This window comes from Hoplias malabaricus, chromosome 4, assembly GCF_029633855.1.
Source record: "Hoplias malabaricus isolate fHopMal1 chromosome 4, fHopMal1.hap1, whole genome shotgun sequence".
Taxonomy (NCBI): Eukaryota; Metazoa; Chordata; class Actinopteri; order Characiformes; family Erythrinidae; genus Hoplias; species Hoplias malabaricus.
The window spans coordinates 67,106,697-67,129,263 of record NC_089803.1 but is presented as its reverse complement, the minus strand read 5'-3'; the positions used below and the strand labels follow the sequence as shown (position 1 = coordinate 67,129,263).

The 22,567-nt window shown below is 41.2% G+C and overlaps 1 protein-coding gene across 2 annotated transcripts; it reads right to left on the bottom strand.

The window, feature by feature from the left end:
* Window positions 1–1,003: 1,003 nt before the first annotated feature.
* On the bottom strand, window positions 1,004–21,379 carry mapk11 (mitogen-activated protein kinase 11). Of its 2 annotated transcripts, none has more exons than XM_066667814.1 (12): window positions 21,148–21,379; window positions 14,236–14,365; window positions 13,126–13,184; window positions 12,100–12,211; window positions 11,917–11,946; window positions 10,587–10,634; window positions 10,338–10,452; window positions 9,084–9,155; window positions 6,702–6,781; window positions 6,014–6,092; window positions 5,617–5,790; window positions 1,004–3,955 (listed from the first exon to the last, which is right to left on the bottom strand). In XM_066667814.1, the coding sequence occupies exons 1-12, from the start codon at window positions 21,258–21,260 to the stop codon at window positions 3,882–3,884; spliced, it is 1,086 nt and encodes a 361-aa protein (XP_066523911.1). In that variant the 5' UTR covers window positions 21,261–21,379; the 3' UTR covers window positions 1,004–3,881. The 2 variants fall into 2 exon arrangements, 1 of the variants encoding a protein (XP_066523911.1); XR_010802186.1 differs by lacking the exon at window positions 1,004–3,955 and adding an exon at window positions 6,262–6,384 and having other exon boundaries at window positions 5,763–5,790.
* Between the last annotated feature and the right edge of the window lie 1,188 nt (window positions 21,380–22,567).

Here is a 22,567-nt window from a genome sequence, read left to right as displayed (position 1 = left end):
AAAATTAAGGGCCAACATATATCCTACTACTGATTTAGTTTTTTAGAGGTGCATATTTTTCCCCACTGCATCTCCAATGTGTTTAATCAATACTTTATTTGTTGTTGCACTTTGAAATGCATGTAAAACATCAAAGTAAAATGAATAAAAGGTAAATGAAAAATTAACAAAAATGAGAAGAGTCGGAGGTAACATAGAATTAATCACATTCTGCCGTTCTTGTATATACACTGCTACAAAACCAGCTACCATCTCAGATATTGTATAGGTCCCTGCTGTGCTGAAAAAAGCTCTGATCCATTGAGGCTTAGATCTTGCTCGTCCTCTGGATATGCCCTGAGGTATCTGTCACCACGAAGTCAGCCTTGTAAGTCTCGTAAGGTGTGAGGTGGGCCCATCATGGATCAGATTTTCCAAGGACATGCCACAGATACTGGACTGGACTGAGATCTGGGGAATCTGGAGGCCAAGTCAACACCTTTTTTTTCCCAGCACTATTGTGGCCACAAAGGGGTGGACTTGGCCTGCAACAGTGTTATGGAGTTGGACAAAGTAAAATACATGTGAATGTCCGAACCCAAGGCTTCCCACCAGAAAATTGGCCAGAGCATCTCACTGCTTCTGCTGACTTCCCTTATGTTCAAGGTTAATCCTGATGCCATCTCTTTCCCAGGTAAGCGATCTACACTCACCCACAAATCCACAACATGAACGAAAATATGATTCCTCAGATCAGGCCTTGAAACTTAAATATGGCCTATGTAACATCTGTCAGATGTTAATGCAAAATAATTTCCCCTTTTTCCAAAATCAGCATCCAAGAACTGGCCTTTTACTTGCTTCCTAATATACCCCACCCCTCGATAGGATCCACTGTAATGAAAAATCAGTGTTATTAACATCATCTGTCAGTGGTTTATTTTTGTGTCTCATTAGTGTATTACATTCATTTAAAAAACCTTGCACAACTTTACCTATTTATTTCTTTATTTAACATGGTTAAAGGCAATCTTCATGTTGAAATGTGTTTCTTTGTACCAGATATAGCTAAAGACCTCAGTTAATCCACAGCCAAAGGGCACATCTCTAAAGTCTAAATTTGAAGAACATAATGAACAACAAAAATACAAACAGCACTACAAAAACCAACAGATCCTAAATCCAGTGAAAAATAATAAATCCACTCATGGATTTGGAAATATAAAACATACTTCACAAACATCAAAAACATTCAGTGTAAATCAGTTACCTTTCGAGGTAAAACATTCTTCAGATGCAGCAGAGAATATAAACACGGAACAAACAATTACAATATTTAAAAAGAATTTGGATTGGAAAATCTTTCAGTATCTTCTCATTTAAAAAAGGAACATCAAAACAGACTTCAGGTAGCAAACCTTTCATTTATGCTAATTGAATCAAGCAAGGGTTAAACTGGATATTTGTAGCTGTCAATTGTATTAATAAAGATGTCGTTTGATAGGTGCTTGATTAGTGCAATGTAAACCACTCATTAGTACTAACAAGTCATTTGGTTTCATCCAGTGTTTTTTGAAGCAGTCATTTCATTTTGAACAAGAGCACTCGTAGCATGCCTATGTACTCCTGTTCATTTAGTCAATGGAAGAACAGTCTGTTTAAGTAACGTAAAACATGGACACAAAACAGTTTCGTAATCAGATCGTCTGTGTTCACATGAACAGAAAGTGTCTGAGGTAAGTGAGCTCTCTATAATGCAACTAAGAGACATTGGGATGAGTAAACGATGTATTGTTTTAGAATACCGAGATATCATACTTCAATATTTAGACATGCTGTAGGTACTGTATATATGAACTCTACAAAAATAGTGATGACAGATGTCAACAAAATAGGAAAAACAAAAATGAACATGAACATATTAGTAATTAATTTATAGCGCTTCAGACCTTTAGGAATACTGTTATACATACTGACCCATTCACTTGTGTCCACTCCTGGAAGACAGTACCATTACACCATGTTACAGCTGTTATTACTGACTTCCCTATCAATAAAATCAGCAATGTTTAGCCAATGATCCAGTTTTGACTAAACGTATGTCAGGCAAGTAATCATTTCCTAGTGTCTTTTTACAGACGCCACATCTGTCAAATATATTTTTTTGGACATTTTTAAAGGGGAATAACAATGTTTCAAAATTTCTCCTCAATGTAAAGTACATCTCTAAGATGTAAACATTTATTCAGTAATATGATATACAGTGGAACCTCTACTTACGAACTTGATCTGTTCCGTGACCCGGTTCGTAAGTGGAAAAGTTAGTTTCTCGAGTCAATTTTCCCCATTTAAAATAATGGAAAAGCAATTAATGTGTTCCAGCCCCCACCCCGAAACTCACTTTTTGAACTGATATATGTTTACAACACTCTCAAATTAGTAAAAAAATACGTTACTAAAAATAAAAAAGAAATACAGTGGAAACAGTAATAAAAAAGAAATAATAAAGTTGTAAGTGGTTACACATCGCTACCTTGAAGACGTGACGACTGGCTGGAGGAGTAACACAGGCACTGGCTGTATGACGGAGGTGGGGGGTGGGGGGAATAACGGAGAGTAGGTGGTGAATATGGGGAGACGAAGCGTAGATACGGCTTAACTTAGCACGAATTTCGATGTCTGCTATTTACACTAATGCTAAATTGCTAAAACTACAATGTGCTAATCTTAAAAGCTCACTCAAGTCTGGGCGCTGGGAGACTCGCCTATTGGGGTCAGTGGACATTTCCAGTCGCCGGCTCAGCGGAGGCTCGGGTTCGTTTTTAGAGTCGTGGTTCGTTGGTGGAGGCAAAAAATATTCAAATGCCCGGTTCATATCTTGGAAAGTTCGTTAGTATAGGCGTTCGTTAGTAGAGGTTCCACTGTATATGCCATTTTCAGAAACTCAAGTCTTAAATCTTCATTTTCCACAGTGTTCTCACTCGAAAACTAGAGTTTTTTTTTTTTTTTCAGATTTACCACCATATTTTTATGAATAAGAACATTACATGTAAAATCAGGTACAGGTTTACTTGCCATTATGGACTGCATATAAAAACACTGTAAACATTTTAATTACAGACATTGCAACCCTTTTTCCCCAACACCAACACAGCAAAGAATATCCATGTGTAAATGTTCTCTACTAACCATTAAAAAAAAACCTCTCAAAGCATGTGAAATTTGAAACACTACTGGAATTCCCCTTTAAAAATTGACGTTTTAAAGTGGTTGCCCTTCAGACATTCTGTTTTAGGAATTTGTAAGACTCTTAGTCTAGAATGTCTTTTATTACATATTGGCATTAGTGTTATATTCAGTAAAATGTTTTGCATATTGTTTATAATGATCTGGTGTTAACTTGTTTCCATTATTTTCAACACATCTTTTAGTGCGAACTATTTTACTGACCCCCACTAGACTGACACTCTCCTCTTCTGCCGTGTTGTATTTAGTTTGGTTTGCACTGATTAACACCCGTATCCTGTTACACCTTCATTTTATCCCATTAAAGAAAAAAAAAACCCCAGAATATATACACAACGGCATGCTCCCTGTAAAAGTTGTATACTGGTTGTGCATGTAATGTGTCCATAATGTGTTCTCCCAATAAGACACATGCTACCTTCCAGCATCCAGGAAAGCAAGCAGATACAAACCCACATGTATGCGCACACACACACACACACACACACACACACACACACACACACACTCTCAAGAAAGGCATCATGCCTTGGGAATGCATCGTTATAACCTCTGATTAGTTCACAGTCATCCAACAAGTCTTTAGATCCTCAGTGTTGAGTCTGCTGTGACAGACACCTTCCTCAGTGGATGCCATGGACAGAATATTGTGTCTTTTACTGCTCGGCCTGGAGGCTGTCTGTTTTGCTGACAGGTGCTTTGAAACTGTTCACTTCTTCAAACACCAGCTCTGTGGAAACAGTATGGGAGAAGGGAGGGGAGAAAAGGACATTCATTTAAGCACCGAGAAAAAAAACAGCTGAGTTAATTTGAGATTATTCAATTCAGATTAGTGACAGGCCCAAGAGGAAAGCTACTGAAAAGCTTTATGGTACGTTAATGTAATATTAGAAATGTAAATCCATAGTACAAGATTAAGATAGGGCGGCACGGTGGTGCAGCAGGTTAGTGTCGCAGTCACACAGCTCCAGGAGCCTGGAGGTTGTGGGTTCGATTCCCGCTCCGGGTGACTGTCTGTGAGGAGTTTGGTGTGTTCTCCCTGTGTCCGCGTGGGTTTCCTCCGGGTGACTGTCTGTGAAGAGTGTGGTGTGTTCTCCCTGTGTCTGCGTGGGTTTCCTCCGGGTGACTGTCTGTGAGAAGTGTGGTGTGTTCTCCCTGTGTCTGTGTGGGTTTCCTCCGGGTGACTGTCTGTGAGGAGTGTGGTGTGTTCTCCCTGTGTCTGCGTGGGTTTCCTCCGGGTGCACTGTTTTCCTCCCACAGTCCAAAAACACACGTTGGTAGGTAAATTGGCGACTCAGAAGTGTCCGTAGGTGTGAGTGTGTGTGTGTCTGTGTTGCCCTGTGAAGGACTGGCGCCCCCTCCAGGGTGTATTCCCGCCTTGCGCCCAATGATTCCAGGTAGGCTCTGGACCCACCGCGACCCTGAACTGGATAAGCACTTACAGACAATGAATGAATGAAAGATTAAGATACATGAATAAGATATATTGTATAGATACACTGTGTACATGTACACTGTTTACATGTGCAAAGCAGAATGCAAAAATCCTATTTTGGCAATAATTTCACTGTCATATTTCCATGGTGCAAAGTAATTTGATCACTGAAGATATGTGTGGTACAAGAAATACATGAACCCTACATTAATATACAGATGTTTACAATTTATAACATTTTACCCATTAACAGAAATGGCTTACTACAAAACATAATATTTACTTATTTATATATTTATTATTACTTATATCAGTTAAATGATATGATGGTGCATGAGTAAGGTGCAATTTGGCCTGTGGTGCTTTCTGTATCAAGACTATCACAGCTGAGCAGGGAAGACGTGGAGGCAGACTCACATGCAAGGAACTTTTTTTACAAAGACTAAAACAAAACTATAACAAAACAAACACAAGCAAACTAGATAAAACTAAACAGGACTAGACAAGGACAGACAGGAGCCAACAGGGGACAGCCGTGAACCGGTGTAGACACGGGTACACACAGACATGGAAACACACACATTGACACACAAGAGACCACTGCAGATAAAGGGGTATAAATAGACAAGACAAACGAGGAATACCTGGAGACAATGAAACAAAGGCAGGGACTAGGGCGGAGTCAAGAACAACAACAAACAGAGTCATGCGCTTAATGAGGACATGATAAGGAAACAGAGCCATCTAAATAAAATCAGACAAATATTTATTCAGGATGTACTGAGCAAATTAAATTTAGGCAAAAATAATCAAATTTCTCTTTTACCCCAATATTATATATCATCAATTGTGTGAAAGGGCCACTCCAGGACATCTCCGGACCGATACTCCAGGGTTTCTCTATTATTTCTCCCGAGTTCACGTGTGAAAGAGGTATATGTCTTTGTCTGTCTTACCTTTCCACTCTTCCAAGGTGCGGTCCTTGCTCTCTGGGGTTTGGTCGTACAGTGGTGCCTCAGGTTCGTCATCAGGATCATGATACTGAGAGAAATAGCTGTGACACAGAGCCTCACTGGCAGAAATCCTTTTGTCACAGTCCAACACCAGCATCTTCTTTAACAGATCCACCGCTGAGCGAGAAAGAGGGTTAGAGAGAGAAGGTGAGAAGGAAAGAGAGAGACAGAGGATTATAACGTTCAGAAGTAAAATTAGGTGTAAGATCAGCACATTAAAATGCCAATGCATTTATTGTAAATTGAGTCATTATGATTTTTAGCTTTGAAAAGGTTTTTGAGTGAACTCCACATGCACTTTCATTAGAACCAAAGGATAAGATAAAGGCTAAACTCTCACCTAGGGGATTGGCTCCTCTAAATATCTTCCCCAGATCCTGCTGGGGCATGTAGGGAAGGGACTGTATGTATTTCTGTGCCTGGGCAAGAGAAATTAACAAATCATAAAGTAAAATGTGAAAAAAATTATCAAGAATGATAGGTTGCTGATAATTTACAGCTTCACAGAAATCCAGTAGAGACAAAAGTTTAATTAATTCAAAGACACTTTATATACAAATAATAATTTTGGCTAATATTAAAATTTACATTTTGATAGAAAGCCTCAGAGCACTGGAGCAGTACAACTGTGCTCCCTGGAGTGATGAAGAACCATTCAATAGGTTTGGGATGATTTGAAGCGATCCAGAACTAACCAACCATGCAGAATGTCTTGAAGGCATGGAAGACACAAGGAGTGGAGGAATACACAGAGATGCTTTATTTCAACACAAACAGGAACGAGACAGAAACTAACAATGAAAAGCAGGAACTTATAGGAAAGTAGTACAAACACTAAAAAGGAACTCATAATAATGACTATAAACACGAGAATAACAACAAGAACACATAGGGGTAAGAAAACAGAACACAAACATATGGAAATCTAAATAAAAAAAGAAAACCAAAAACAGAGACAGAATTAAACATGGAAATGAAAACAAAGCAAAGAGGTGTTGGAAACCTGACAGAAATCCTCAGATACTCACATGCTCTGAGGAGATCTTTTTCAGCAGATCAGGAGTTGGCGTGCCGACCACTTCCATGATCCTCTTTAGCTGATCTATGTCTGCGGAACAGGTGTTAAAGAGAACACCTAAGTTCTGCTGCTTTCAAGTCTGTGTAATGACCAGGTGTAGGTTGTGACAATGGTAGAACAGTGGGAAGATTGATGGATGTTCAGCAGTGTCTACAATGTAGCCCTAGATAATTAGTAAAGTGAAACAGGTAGTGTCGCTGTCACAAAGCTCCAGGGTCCTTCCGGGTGACTGTCTGTGAGGAATGTGGTGTGTTCTCCCTGTGTCTGCGTGGGTTTCCTCCGGGTGACTGTCTGTGAGGAGTGTGGTGTGTTCTCCCTGTGTCTGTGTGGGTTTCCTCCGAGTGACTGTCTGTGAGGAGTGTGGTGTGTTCTCCCTGTGTCTGCGTGGGTTTCCTCCGGGTGAGTGTCTGTGAGGAGTGTGGTGTGTTCTCCCTGTGTCTGCGTGGGTTTCCTCCGGGTGAGTGTCTGTGAGGAATGTGGTGTGTTCTCCCTGTGTCTGCGTGGGTTTCCTCCGGGTGACTGTCTGTGAGGAGTGTGGTGTGTTCTCCCTGTGTCTGTGTGGGTTTCCTCCGAGTGACTGTCTGTGAGGAGTGTGGTGTGTTCTCCCTGTGTCTGCGTGGGTTTCCTCCGGGTGAGTGTCTGTGAGGAGTGTGGTGTGTTCTCCCTGTGTCTGTGTGGGTTTCCTCCGGGTGAGTGTCTGTGAGGAGTGTGGTGTGTTCTCCCTGTGTCTGCGTGGGTTTCCTCCGGGTGACTGTCTGTGAGGAGTGTGGTGTGTTCTCCCTGTGTCTGCGTGGGTTTCCTCCGGGTGACTGTCTGTGAGGAGTGTGGTGTGTTCTCCCTGTGTCTGCGTGGGTTTCCTGCGAGTGACTGTCTGTGAGGAGTGTGGTGTGTTCTCCCTGTGTCAGCGTGGGTTTCCTCCGGGTGAGTGTCTGTGAGGAGTGTGGTGTGTTCTCCCTGTGTCTGCGTGGGTTTCCTCCGGGTGACTGTCTGTGAGGAGTGTGGGGTGTTCTCCCTGTGACTGCGTGGGTTTCCTCCGGGTGCTCCGGTTTCTTCCCACGGTCCAAAAGCACACGTTGGTAGTGGATTGGCAGCTCAAAGGGTTTCATAAGTGTAAGTGAATATGTGAGTGTGTTGCCTTGTTAAGTAGTGGCGTCCCCTTCAGGGTGTGTTAGCTCCTAGGGTGGCCTTGTGCTCAGTGATACCTGGAAGGCTCAGGACCCACCACGACCCTGAACTGGATAAGTGGTTGCAGATAATAATTAAAATGAATGAATAAATATTTAGCAAAGCATCCATAAATTATAATAGTTCAAATAATGCTAATCACAAAACAATGGAATATGATGACAATCACATCATATTGTGTCACATGAAAAGAAAAATTACTAATGTAGTAATGTAAAAAGTACAAATGTTGAACAGTTTTAAAACTAACAAGCAAACATATAATCTAAATAGTATATCTAGAACAAGATAAATACAAATGGGCAAATGTGCATTACTATGGGCAAGAAAACGCAGGTAAGAAATGAGAATGCTCTTATTTCTCTATAACAGTTTTGTAAAGAAGCCAGGATTGAGAAGAAAACAAAGAGCTGGCAAAATAGAGGACTGTCTGTGTTTATACTGTGCTTAGAGCAAAGCACCTGCTACCACAGTTGGGGGCATGACCATTTGGAAGAGTGCTACCCACCTACACATAAGAGAACACCAAATACTTCATTTATTTCATCACACACTGTGGTGGGGTGTCAGTTTTGGTGGAGTAAAAACATCGCTTAAACAGCAAAACATCTATTTTCAGACATGATATGAGCAGTGTTAGACAAAACCCATTTACATATTTATAGAACACCAGCTCACTATAACTCTAATCTTTTTCCATTTTGAAGAACTTTTAAATGCAACTATGATTTCCAGTCTCATCATGGCTGAAATTAAAATAAGTTTTTAGCCAACCGTATTACAGCCATTTGTATTACAGGGCTTTCAGGGATTTCTAAAATGTGAACTGCTGATTTTGCAGCAACCAGTTGTGAATAGGAAATGAACCAATCATCGTTTCATAACTGCAGAACCCACCACGAAACCATTACTTCCTAAAAGAACCGGTTTGGGTGAATCTTCATTTGATATTGATTATAGTGCTGCATTACTACAAAAAGTGAATTGACTGTGCCCTATGTGAACTTACTGTGAGATATGATTATACATGTTGCTTCCTGCCATTAGGATCTGTAATCTAATTAAACCACTTACAGAGCACTCTTCTTCTGGCTCTTTCACAGACAACACTATGATGTGTGTCTAGTTTTACAAAGACAAAGGATACAATCGTTGCCTGGAAACAAGACCTTCCCTTTGAGAAGTTCACCCATAATGCACCCAACAGACCAGATATCCACTGAAATATAGACAAAAACAATCAATCATCATCACCCATCTTGGGAACATATTTCTCAAACACTCACAAATGAATTCACATTATACCTTTTTAAATCATTAGTATTCTGGTGATAATTATTTTTATATGTCAGTACTGATAATACATAATTTTGTTGCCAAACTCACCACACTGAATTAAAAGAGTATTTTAACTTAAAACTCCTAATAAGTATAATCAATAATAAATAAAATGAATTATTTTTACATTCAACTATTAATTTCCTCAGATAAAATTAGATCAATTTTATTTTATTTTAAAATGTCCATTAAAAATTAATTAAAGCATCACTAGGTAGAATGTTTTAAATAAAATTACAGCTTCAGAATCATTGTGACGCTTCACAGAGCCTCTGAGCTCGGCCATTGCTACTTGGGGCTCAACACTGAAGAAACTGCACTATGCAGCCTATTGATTTCAGGACAGTGCTGTAAAAGTGAATTACACTCTGCAACAGAAGGGGAATCCCAGGAGCAAAAATAACAAATCTTACCTAATGTTCCTTTAAAATCAGTTTTATGACTATATAGCTATTATTAGAATACAAACAAGAACAAGGCTGATTTACGGCTTGGGAAAAGTGGGAACAAAATGATGATACTCTACTCTTTTTACTATTTTTATAAGAAAATTGCACTGTCATAAGTGATAAAGAAAAAAAACAGGGAAAAAAGGAAATAATATATGAATGCATTTTAATCATAATTTATATGGCTTGCATTTTAAGGAATTCATAATTGAAGCTTTTATTTACTACTTAAGCTTCTAGCTATATTCATTGTAATGAGTGGAACCAGACGTGGTTTAAAGGGACAGGGCAACAATCATATGTACGAGTCTGTAACCTGAAATATTAGCAAGTGAAAGACCAGGATGTCCGATGTCCATAAAGGACCTGTGTGACTGCAGGTATTCATTCCAACGATGCGGAAGCACACCCTTAGTTTAATCAATTAGTCGGCAATCAATTAATAAATATATTAATATATTTTTTTGAGTTTTGAGTCTTTTATAAATGGATCTTTCATGCAGAAAAAAAATATGTAGCTACACTGACCTTTTGCAGATAAGTGTAGAAACACATCTCTGATGTCAAAAGACCACTGAGCATTACTGACTGTGCTGGGATAAGTGCTTTCTCACCTGTTTGATTGTAGTGCATCCAGTTCAGCATGATTTCAGGCGCTCTGTACCAGCGAGTCGCCACATACCCTGTCATCTCATCATCTGTCTGTCTGGCCAGGCCAAAGTCCAGGATCTAATCATCATATAAACAACTGACTGATTAGATTAGACAGTGGCTCAGGGGCTTAACGCAAAATTATCCTCAAATATTTAAACAAAATCACTGAACAATAACAATAACTTTTTTATGACTGTGTAATTTCTTACTCTCAGCTCACAGTCTTCATTCACAGCTACATTGCTTGGCTTAAGGTCCTGAAAAGCAGATAAGAATAAAAAACAACATTATAGCACATCCATACATAGAAAGAAAAAAAGATACTCTACTGTCCAAAGCTTGCAATGACATGCCTCTGTGGCATATTTCATAAAGTGATCAATTTTATTCAATAAATTATTCACCTAAAGCTACTTTTTAGGTTTACTGCCTTATTCAATATTTCATGAGGTTTGTGAACAATAATTAACTGAAATATAATAAATATACTGCAATTATCTATACAGGAGGTCCTCGGGTTACGTCACATCTCCCATTTACTGCATAAAGCCTTGTTTCGACTTAAGTGGTTTTGCGTCGTAAACGTCGTAACGTGAACTTCGTGTGTGGTGTGTGCGGCGGAAGAATACACGGTTACGCGGCTCAGGGCCGAGGAGGATAGGTGATAGGATAAGTGCTTACAGTATGTTATTTACGTACAATATGTACGTAGGTTCCGACTTACGACGTTGATCCGTTCCTACTTCGTGTCGTAAACCGATATTTGGTGTAAGTCGAGGACCCCCTGTATACATTTCATTTTGCTTTTCAAGCAATGTGCCTTGTGATTAGATTTTGACATTAAAATATGATTAGTTTGGGATATTAATTTATTATAACTTAATTTTTAGGTTTTACAGCTATCTGGGCCATTTCAGAATAATCTACAGCTGTGTTGATTGTTCTGGCCCACGACATTTCATTTAATGTCACAGCTTTTTAGTGTCCTACTTTTAATTTTAAATCTGTAAAGTTGTAATGGACAAGCTTATTAGAACATGGCTGTAACCAGATTGGTTTTCCATTCTCCAGACTGCATCAACTCCCTTTGACGATTATTGATCTTGTTGTACCTCCTCATTCATCACAATGTAAGAGCTCATTCACAGTCGGTGGAAACTGGATCAAATGAATATCCTAATGTTAACAACATGCTGTTGTGTATAACAATTATAATCTTACTTTACTAACTATTTATATTGCTTTACTGTGGCCTAATAGTTAAAGTATTACTTGTAATAATAAATAGCATTACCAGCATTACCAATAAATTATTATTTATAAATTACAGATTGCCCAGTTGCTGAATATTTTACTTGTCCTGGAAAAATTACATGGCAATAAGTTTAGTTAATCAGGTCCTTCAGGCCACATCAGGAGCCTTGACTGTTGTTCAATAAAAGAAACTGAATCCTAGAGGGAGTTATCCACAATGCTACAGCTACGACTAATTACAGACCTCTTTAAATGAGAAGAGTAAGAGAGAAAACTGACACTCACTCTGTGTATCAGTCCAGCTGAATGAATATACTGTTTCAGGAAAAAGAGGAATGTAAGATTGTGGTTAGAAAATATAGACAAAATCAAAATACAGAGAACAAACAACAGAAAAAATAAGGATCTGTCCAGAGTCAAGCTTTTGTCTGTCCTTAAGATTCAGTGGAATCGTGTCTTGTGAATAACCTTAAGGCCCCGGAGCAGCTGATAAATGAGGAACTGCACATGCTCGTCTGAAAGGCGCTGAAACTTGACGATGTTATTTAGGTCCGCTCCCATCAGATTAGTGACAAGGTAACTGGAATGAACAGAGAGGTAGTACGTTTTATTTCACAATTATCATAAAACTGTTTAGTGAAATAACTTTTTTAGAGGCACTCGGGATTCCTTATTAACCCCACTGTAAACGAGTAAACATTCATTCTATCATTGTCTGTAACCCCTTATCTAGCTCCCAGAGGGGCCAGAGCCTACCTGGAATCATTGGGGCAAGGCAGGAATGCACTCTGGAGGTAGCGCCAATCCTTCACAGGGCAACACACACACACACACACTCACACCTACAGACACTTTTTTTTTGAGTCGCCAATCCACCTACCAACGTCTGTTTTTGGACCGTGGGAGGAAACCAGAGCACCTGGAGGAAACCCACACAGGGAGAATACACCACACTACTCACAGACAGTCACCCGGAGGAAACCCACGCAGACACAGGGAGAACACACCACACTCCTCACAGACAGTCACCCGGAGGAAACCCACGCAGACACAGGGAGAACAACCCCACACTCCTCACAGACAGTCACCCGGAGGAAACCCACGCAGACACAGGGAGAACACACCACACTCCTCACAGACAGTCACCCGGAGGAAACCCACGCAGACACAGGGAGAACACCCCACACTCCTCACAGACAGTCACCCGGAGGAAACCCACACAGACACAGGGAGAACACACCACACTCCTCACAGTCACCCGGAGGAAACCCACGCAGACACAGGGAGAACACACCACACTCCTCACAGACAGTCACCCGGAGCGGGAATTGAACCCACAACCAAAAGGTCTCTGGACCTGTGTGACTGTGACACCACCTGCTGCCCAACAAGTAAACACACTTGTTTAAAAGCTTAAAGCTGCCATAATTACTGGTGGAGGCCAATGAAAATAGTTTCAAAATACAAGGCCCAGAGATTTAAGTAGATACTTACACCTCATTGAATTCTTCAAGAGATGCAGCAGGTGAGAAAACATCTAGCAGCCCAATAACCTATGAAAACAATAAACACATACACAATTAAATATATAGCACTCAAATTAAGAAATTACATAAAAATTAAAGGATGTGTAATAGTTCAAGAATGATTAACCTGGATTAAAAGATTTAAAGGGTATTAAGGTAGCAGTATTTAAACATGGGAATGCTATCAAAGGGATTCAACATAGCCATTCATTCATTATCTGTAAGCGCTTATCCAGTTCAGGGTCGTGGTGGGTCCAGAGCCTACCTGGAATCATTGGGCGCAAAGCAGGAATATACCCTGGAGGGGGCGCCAGTCCTTCACAGGGCAACACACACACTCACACATACAGACACTTTTGAGTCGCCAATCCACCTACCAACGTGTGTTTTTGGACTGTGGGAGGAAACCGGAGCACCCGGAGGAAACCCACGCAGACACAGAGAGAACACACCACACTCCTCACAGACAGTCACCCGGAGGAAACCCACGCAGACACAGAGAGAACACACCACACTCCTCACAGACACTCCCCCGGAGGAAACCCATGCAGACACAAGGAGAACACACCACACTCCTCACGGACAGTCACCCGGAGGAAACCCACGCAGACACAGAGAGAACACACCACACTCCTCACAGACAGTCACCCGGAGCGGGAATCGAACCCACAACCTCCAGGTCCCTGGAGCTGTGTGACTGCGACACTATTAAAGACTAAACTCAAACCATATTATTAAAATACGTCACATTACACATCCCATAGCGAGCTTCTCCTAGAGATGTACCTTCCTAAACATTTCAGCACTAATCCAGACCTAACGCCTCTGGTCCATCTGATAATCTATAGTACAGATGTTTAATCAGGGTCAGAAATCAACACATCAGGGAGGTACATCTCAAGAAGCAGGTTTGCTTCAGTAACCTGCAGTTGTTAGTTGTTGAGTCATTTCCAATGTTATAACTGCAGCTGAGCAGATCTGATTCTGATTCAGCACGAGCATCCCGACACCCCCACAGGGCAAGAGATGAAATTTGATTGACCATATCTTTGAGTGATTGTGAGTGTGGCTAACTCACATTCTCATGCTTCATGTGCTTGAGGAGTCGCAGTTCTCTATAAGAGCGCCTGCTGTGGATGAGAGACTGGAACGGCCGAGAGAGCTTCTTAACGGCGACCTTCTGCCTCAACCGCACATCATACGCCGAACTGGGGAAAAGTAGAGAAGAAAGGAAATGAGAGGAGAGGAGAAGTGAGGAGAGTAGGGAAGAGAAGAACATATAAGAAACAACAATATACTAATCTATAAAAAATACTGAAGGGTATTTTAAAGCTTATTAAGTCTAAAAGTATGGGGACTTTCTGTCAAATATACACGTAGCACAATACTGCTTTGATGCAACCTTGAGGAACGTGTAAACTCTGAGACTGGCCAAGCCCGACTCACTCCTGCCTGCTTTTGTCACTCTCTTGACAAAAAGCAGCCCCTGGTCATGTGCACATTCCCCAACACTTTGGTCTTCCTTACATGGCTCTCCTCAACACTGCTAAGAGGTGCACTGTGCCCGGCTCTAATTTCTACTGAGGCCATAAATTAAGTGTGATGTATACATTTCAAGTTGCATTGATCTTTGAATAACAGAAGCCAATCAAATACAAGCATCATGCATGTATTTATATATTGATTCATCTTCTGTAACCTCCTCTTCCTCTGGTTCCAGGTGGGTCTGAAGCCAACCCAGAACCGTTGGGTGAAAGACAGAAAAACACCCTGAACTGAGCAGCGGTCCTGAGAACCCAGAAACCAAAAGGTCCCCAGGACCATGGAGCATTCACGTGCAATGACAATTACACAGACACATAAAACGTGGCCTTTGTGGTCAAAAGTTACACACATTTGAGTTTTTATGGACAGATAGTGTACAGTTATATTCAGGCTTGGATCCTATATAAAGAATCTGAACTGCGATAATGCTCCAGCTCAAATGGAAACCGTCTGGCTACTCCTGACAGAAAGTGAATGGCTCAATTTTGTGCTTTATCAGAAGCCTAGATCGGTTTGCACATCACTTACAGAGGAGAAACCAAAGAGATTTCCACTCCCACGCATTGATTTCCTGCAACAGTGTTGGTAAATTCCAGGAAGGCAGAAACAGAAAATCTGAGAAGTCAACCACATATAGAGGATTTCACACATGCCCATGTATAAGTAGCTTTTGGGGTTTTCCCAATTTTTAACTCGTCTTTTTTTGCCAATTTCACAGCAATCACACAATGCTGCTAGTCTGGAAGCATGAACCCCAACAAATGTTTCCTTTGGGATATGTAAAGCCAGCCTCTGCTTCTTTTTGAACAGCTGCGAACAAGTCATTTGTCGGATCAACAGCATTCAAAGTGACGGATTGTATTATGTTTGCTAACAGAATGATGGCAGGGCCTTTCTGCCCACACATGACAGTAGTGTTAGCTGATGATAGGGCCAGTTAGTTTGACAGTGGTTTTACACTGTGTCTTCTGTTTAGCTGCCTAACCGTTTTTGGCCATTCCTTTAGACTTTAAATGATACATTTGCTGTAACACATTTGTAAGTTAGGTCATGCAACTTGTTTAAAATATGTAAAAACAAACCCTCAGATTACGCTGTAATATCTAGGGATTTAAATTATCTTTCCACTTTAAAGGTTTTATGATTCAGCAAGGCCAGCTGGTTCGTAAATGCTGCTCATTATTAATTATTCATTTGGATGCCATTACTTTGTATTGCACTAATAGAACCTGCTCTCATCAGAATATAAGAAGCAAAACCAGGAACGAATGACAGCATCAGACCGCTACAGTATCAGTTTGTATCTGAGCACACATCCTAAATATATATCCCCAAAACACACAAATCATGCTTTCTATTTCAACAACTATCCAACAGTTTTTGATAATTTCAAAATATATAACATTATAGAGCAATAAAATTAACCAATCAGCTATACAAACGAATCAATCAAACTAATCTAATCTCCAACTAAATAAACAGCTGGAGTAGATGTTGTAACCAGTAGGTTCAAGTAACAGCCAAATCACTAATAAAAGTATTTAGCAGCACTGCAATAAATGTATTTCCTTGTCCACTAACATGGCTACAGTTCAGAGACACAGCAGTAAACTCCAGAGCAGCAAAGGCATATTAATTGCTGTGTTTTAGTTTTCACTTTTTATTAAAAGCCCTTTAAAAGCTTGACATATTTGTATATTGTTATTTCCATTAATTCATTCATTCATTATCTGTAACCCTTATCCAGTTCAGGGTCGCGGTGGGTCCAGAGCCTACCTGGAATCATTGGGGGCAAGGCAGGAATACACCCTGGAGGGGGCGCCAGTCCTTCACAGGGCAACACACACATTCACTCACACCTACGGACACTTTTGAGTCACCAATCCACCTACCAACGTGTGTTTTTGGAGCGTGGGAGGAGACCGGATCACCCGGAGGAAACCCACGCAGACACAGGGAGAACACACCAAACGCCTCACAGACAGTCACCCGGAGGAAACCCACGCAGACACAGGGAGAACACACCACACTCCTCACAGACAGTCACCTGGAGGAAACCCATGCAGACACAGGGAGAACACACCAAACGCCTCACAGACAGTCACCCGGAGGAAACCCACGCAGACACAGGGAGAACACACCAAATGCCTCACAGACAGTCACCTGGAGGAAACCCATGCAGACACAGGGAGAACACACCAAACGCCTCACAGACAGTCACCCAGAGAAAACCCACGCAGACACAGGGAGAACACACCAAACGCCTCACAGACAGTCACCCGGAGGAAACCCACGCAGACAGAGGGAGAACACACCACACTCCTCACAGACAGTCACCCGAGGAAACCCACGCAGACACAGGGAGAACACACCAAACGCCTCACAGACAGTCACCCGGAGGAAACCCACGCAGACACAGGGAGAACACACCACACTCCTCACAGACAGTCACCCAGAGCGGGAATCGAACCACAACCTACAGGTCCCTGGAGCTGTGTGACTGCAACACCTACCTGCTGCGCCACCGTGCCGCCCAATATTGTTATTTTATTTTAAATAAATCAGTCTATATGCTTTGAAACAGGAAAAATTATAAAAGAGTAATCAATAAATGTTTCATATTTCCCTTACAAATTATATTAAAATCTGTTTCACACAGGGCTATCTGTATCATCTTTCTATAAAAAATGTACAAAGGTGGTGCAGTGTCACAGATTCCCCCATTGGTCTTTTCCACTTGGGGTCCATCCTGGCAACTACTCACACCTGCAGTGACTGAAGGACTCTATAACACTCTTGTTGTGCCTGAAACAGATGGTGGAACCCTTGATACCCAAGCTGTCTCATGAATCAGTGCCTTAGCATCAAACATCTGAATTTCCTTCATTTAGCTGTAATAGTATGCTCCAGTAATAAAAAATAATAATAATCCAGGTATGCTTCTACATTTTATACATTCTCCTGTATCTGTATCAACAGAAACACAAATAAAAATGATTGAACATAAGCATCAGCTCCAAAACCCCATATCGGTGCATCTCTGGCATGTGCCAACATCTAACCATTACACAACACACACGCACACTTCAACACTGGCACTTTCATAGCAAAATCTTTTTTTTTAATCAAAAATGCTACCCTAGGTTTTCCCATGACAGTGATGAAATATAAATACATATGTATTTTTAAGAGTCTGTAAAATATTTAGCACTGTCTGAATCACTATCAGATCCTCAGACTGTGCCAGGTTGGACACTGTAATGTGATGCAGGATACAATTTACCATGGCAACCATATGACTCACAACAGGGGGGCGTCTGATGGTAAAGCTAGGAGACTTCTGCAGGAAGCTAGGAAACTTTTCTTAAAGGAAGACAATAATTGAGTTCTGCAGAAGTGTGTGTTCTTGGTGCATATGTCAGTTGAATGGTAATGATGGCAAGCTGAATTTTGAAATTCCCAGTCAGGAGTCAGTGCTACAAGAGTCAAAGCCAGCAGGCAATATGGGGCAAGTTCATTGTGCATTTTAGCATTTGCATTGAGTGAAAGCTCTTTTGTTCTGTTGTTTGAGCACCTAACCTGGCACACAATGTCCACTGAAAAGCAGTAGCAAGGCTACACTTTTTTCCTGCAGATTCTGGAGCACAATTAGCTTAACTATTATGCATCACATATCCTATGGATGCTGTTATTTTGTCTAGAAAGCCCAGATAAACAGATTTGGCCAATATTTCAAATCAATGTTTGGTGTATTTATGGTACTCTGAAAGATAGTTGCTGGTCAACTAGGCTATGTTAAATTATCTGCCTTTTATTTATTTGACTACATTTATTTATAGTCATTATTAGAGATCATTCGAGTATTCTGAAGATGATTTAAAGTGTACAAAAGGATGTGTGTATATCAGTGAATCCCTAGCACCATCTAATCCCCTGTTCATCACACATTCCAAATTGGCTTGCATAGTTTTTACAGCTGAAACACTCAGGTATTGAAGGGTGAGATGCTAACAAGCAATGTTGCAACAAGAAATTTCAGCTCTATTTAGTTAAACAAGTCATACATATTTGAATTGAACAAGTTTCACTGTAAGTATTATTCAACATATAATGGACCATTGTTATCATGAAGTATTTTCCTTTGTAGGAATGCACCTATATGGGGTTTGTGGGCTGAAGCATCTGCCATAATCTGAAAATGTATAGAAATACTTAAAATGTACTTAGTGGGATTAGATTCATCTTACACAGAAATGTGTAACAGAGAAATGTAACATTTGGTAGTGGTAGTAAGTTCTGAATGCAGTGAAATTAATAGAATGCAATGCAATGTAATTTGTGTAGCACAGTGTTGGCTAAACATTTCATTCATTCATTCATTCATTATCTGTAAGTTTATCCAATTCAGGGTCACAGTGGGTCCAGAGCCTACCTGGAATCATTGGGCACAAGGCGGGAATACACCCTGGGGGGGGGCGCCAGTCCTTCACAGGGCAACACAGACACACACACAGTCACACAATCCACCTACCAACATGTGTTTTTGGACCGTGGGATGAAACCGGAGCACCCCACGGAGCACCATGGAGGAAAACCATGCGGACACAAGGAGAACACACCAAACTCCTCACAGACAGTCACCCGGAGGAAACCCACGCAGACACAGGGAGAACACACCGCACTCCTCACAGACAGTCATCCGGAGGAAACCCACGCAGACACAGGGAGAACACATCACACTCCTCACAGACAGTCACCCGGAGGAAACCCACGCAGACACAGGGAGAACACACCACACTTCTCACAGACAGTCACCCGGAGGAAACCCATGCAGACACAGGGAGAACACACCACACTTCTCACAGACAGTCACCCGGAGGAAACCCATGCGGACACAAGGAGAACACACCAAACTCCTCACAGACAGTCACCCGGAGGAAACCCACGCAGACACAGGGAGAACACACCGCACTCCTCACAGACAGTCACCCAGAGCGGGAAGCGAACCCACAACCTCCAGGTCCCTGGAGCTGTGTGACTGCGACACTACCGTGCTGCCCTTCATTCTTTCAGGATTCAATAAATCCCTCAATAAATATTGAAATGAAAATATAAAAATGTGAAATTTAAAACTCTCTCTCTCTCTTTGATGCCAAAAATGTAGTTTCTGAGCAAATACTGGCCAATACCAATGTGATTACAGTATCGCTGTGCATTTGGGGCTCAACAGTTTATCATTTTATATCAAAATCACAGTTTGAAAGAGTAGTTTTAAAATAACGAGAGCTGAATTATAATTCACCGCGACCCTGAAATGGACAAGCGGAAACGAAGGTGATGATGATGATGAATTACAGACCAAACAGAGGTAGCCAAGCCACGTGCTGTGTCCATGAAAACATCAACAACCAATCACAGCTGGACAGTCTATTCAGTGTTAGATATTAAAGCCTGATGATTAGCATTTATAGTTGTCGTTGTTTAGATGTACATTATTGGAATTACAATCCTGTAAACCCAAACAGTGGGATATGCTCATAAAAATAATAAAGTTAGGTTCCAGTTGTATACATAAACATGACTTCCCTTGGTCGACCAACACATTTTACAGTATGTCCCAGTAAACAATTAGCCGTTGATTCAACGTTGAAATAACGTAATCTCTTAAGGTTGAAAATGAAAGTTGAAAAGACGTCCAAACACAGACATTGAAAAGACGACTATTAGACGTCCATTGACGTTATTAATTGGTCCCGAAATAAATTACTTGTATAAAACGCGTTTTGGACGTCCACTGACGTTATCGATTGGTCACCACTTAACTAACTTATTAAGATGGATTTTGGACGTCCATTGACGTTTAAAATATGTCCTTGACGGACAGACTACTTTTAGACCTGTTTTGAACGTCCAGGGACGTTCCTTGTTTACTGGGTGCATATTTTTAACACAAATATGTATCATTTTCTGAATTGAATCTATTGAGGGGAAATATGCAAAAGTTATGGCAAGTTTAAAAGCTAAAATTTTAATTTCTTTGCCAGGGAATAGAAACTGAAGGCTAGACTGAAGGGCAATGAAGGGAAGCCTGGCACGTCGTCGGTGATGAGGATGATGACCAGGCAGAGCGTCTGAGGCGATGTCCAGTTTGTAGCAATCGTCAACAAACAGCGTCCAGGGAAGTGGCGTTGAGGTCAATTACTTGGGTTAACTAGAAGACGGTTATATCGTTTAAAATAAGCCAAAAATCACTGTTCTTCGTATTTCTAAATGCTACACGGTTAGCGCTACAACGCAGTGCCTCTCCCAGAGAGAGCCAGGAGCCTGTAGCTCATTCCTGAGAAAAAAACACACACACACAGCGCCTGACAGAGGTGCACAGAGTGTTTGGAAGTGAACCGTGTTGTGTTACGTGCCTCACCCTCAGTCCTAAACCTGAACTTACCACACGGAGCCGTATGCCCCCGAGCCCACCGGCGTGAGGTTCTGATATCTCTCCGGCACCTCCCATACGGTCTTATTCAGCTCCTGACGATAAAAGCCGGGTCTGGCTGACATTATTATCTCCAACAGCACCGAAACCGGAACCGCTATTTGTCGTCACACCACAGCAGCACCTCAGAGAACCGCCCGTCAGCTCTCCGACTAGCCCCCCGGTTTATCTCCGCAAACCCCGGTCTCCCCTCAGCACTCTCCTCTGCTCTTCACAATTTACAAGAATGGGAGGCGTCGCCTGACCGTCTGTGGGGGGAGGAGAGAGAGAGAGAGAGAGAGAGAGAGAGAGAGAGAGAGAGAGAGAGAGAGAGAGAGAGAGAGAGAGAGAGAGAGAGAGAGAGAGAGAGTGAGTGGCAGTGAGACAGAGACACCTAGTGCCACCTCTGTGTTGTCTTTCCAAGTATGCTACATCATAAACAATTAAAATGTAATAAAAAGTGTCAACTTTATTGTCAAGACAATGAAATTTATTAAATGATTAATAAATTTGCACATTGACATTATACACAGTGTTGCCACCAAACAGCTCAATTCCAGTAAACAAGGAACGTCCCTGGACGTTCAAAATACGTCTAAAAGTAGTCTGTCCGTCAATGACATATTTTAAACGTTAATGGACGTCCAAAATCCATCTTAATAAGTTAGTTAAGTGGTGACCAATCGATAACGTCAGTGGACGTCCAAAATGCGTTTTATACAAGTGATTAATTTCGGGACCAATAAATAACGTCAATGGACGTTAATAATAGTCTAATAGTCGTCTTTTCAATGTCTGTTTGGAAGTCTTTTCAACTTTCATTTTCAACCTTAAGAGAACGTTGATTAGACGGCAGTCATTACGTTATTTCAACGTTGAATCAACGGCTAAATCTTTACTGGGAGGGTCTTGGGGTCCTGGGTTCACTCCTTGCATTGGGGCACTGTCTGTTATCCCTTTTCCACCAACGTGAAATGGGTTCAGTTGAAGTTCTTACACCTTATTTTGAAATGTTCTGCACATTTCCACCAACAGAAATAGGTTCCAAAGCCCAAAACATGAAACGTTTATTTATGTATTTCTTCTAAAGAGTTATGGTGTAGCTGGTCTGTTATGTGCGGTATGATTTGAAAACAGAAATAAAGGAAATAAAAACGGGAAAATGTTTTCTGGGGCTGTGCTCAAAATGTGGATAAACCATGAAGCTGTTCTGGCTCTAATCTTTTATCTCCAGCTCTAGCACTGTTTTGGTTAAAACAGATGGCAACGATGTTAAGTGAGACAGGCACTGGTTCCCAACATAACAAGTGCAATCCCAGCGACACCATGGTTTTAAGAATCCCGAACTGGGTTCTCTGGGATCCTTGCACAGTCCAATAACAGGTGACTGGGG

Bases quoted from the DNA above. Each gene is read 5' to 3' on its own strand.
- mapk11 (XM_066667814.1), bottom strand. From the start codon at position 21,260: ATGTCAGCCAGACCCGGCTTTTATCGTCAGGAGCTGAATAAGACCGTA. The intron at 11,947-12,099 runs GTTATTCACAAG...TTCCTGAAACAG, and splicing joins AGCTGCTCCGGGGCCTTAAG to TATATTCATTCAGCTGGACT. The intron at 10,453-10,586 runs GTAAGAAATTAC...TATGATGATTAG, and splicing joins ATGAAGACTGTGAGCTGAGA to ATCCTGGACTTTGGCCTGGC.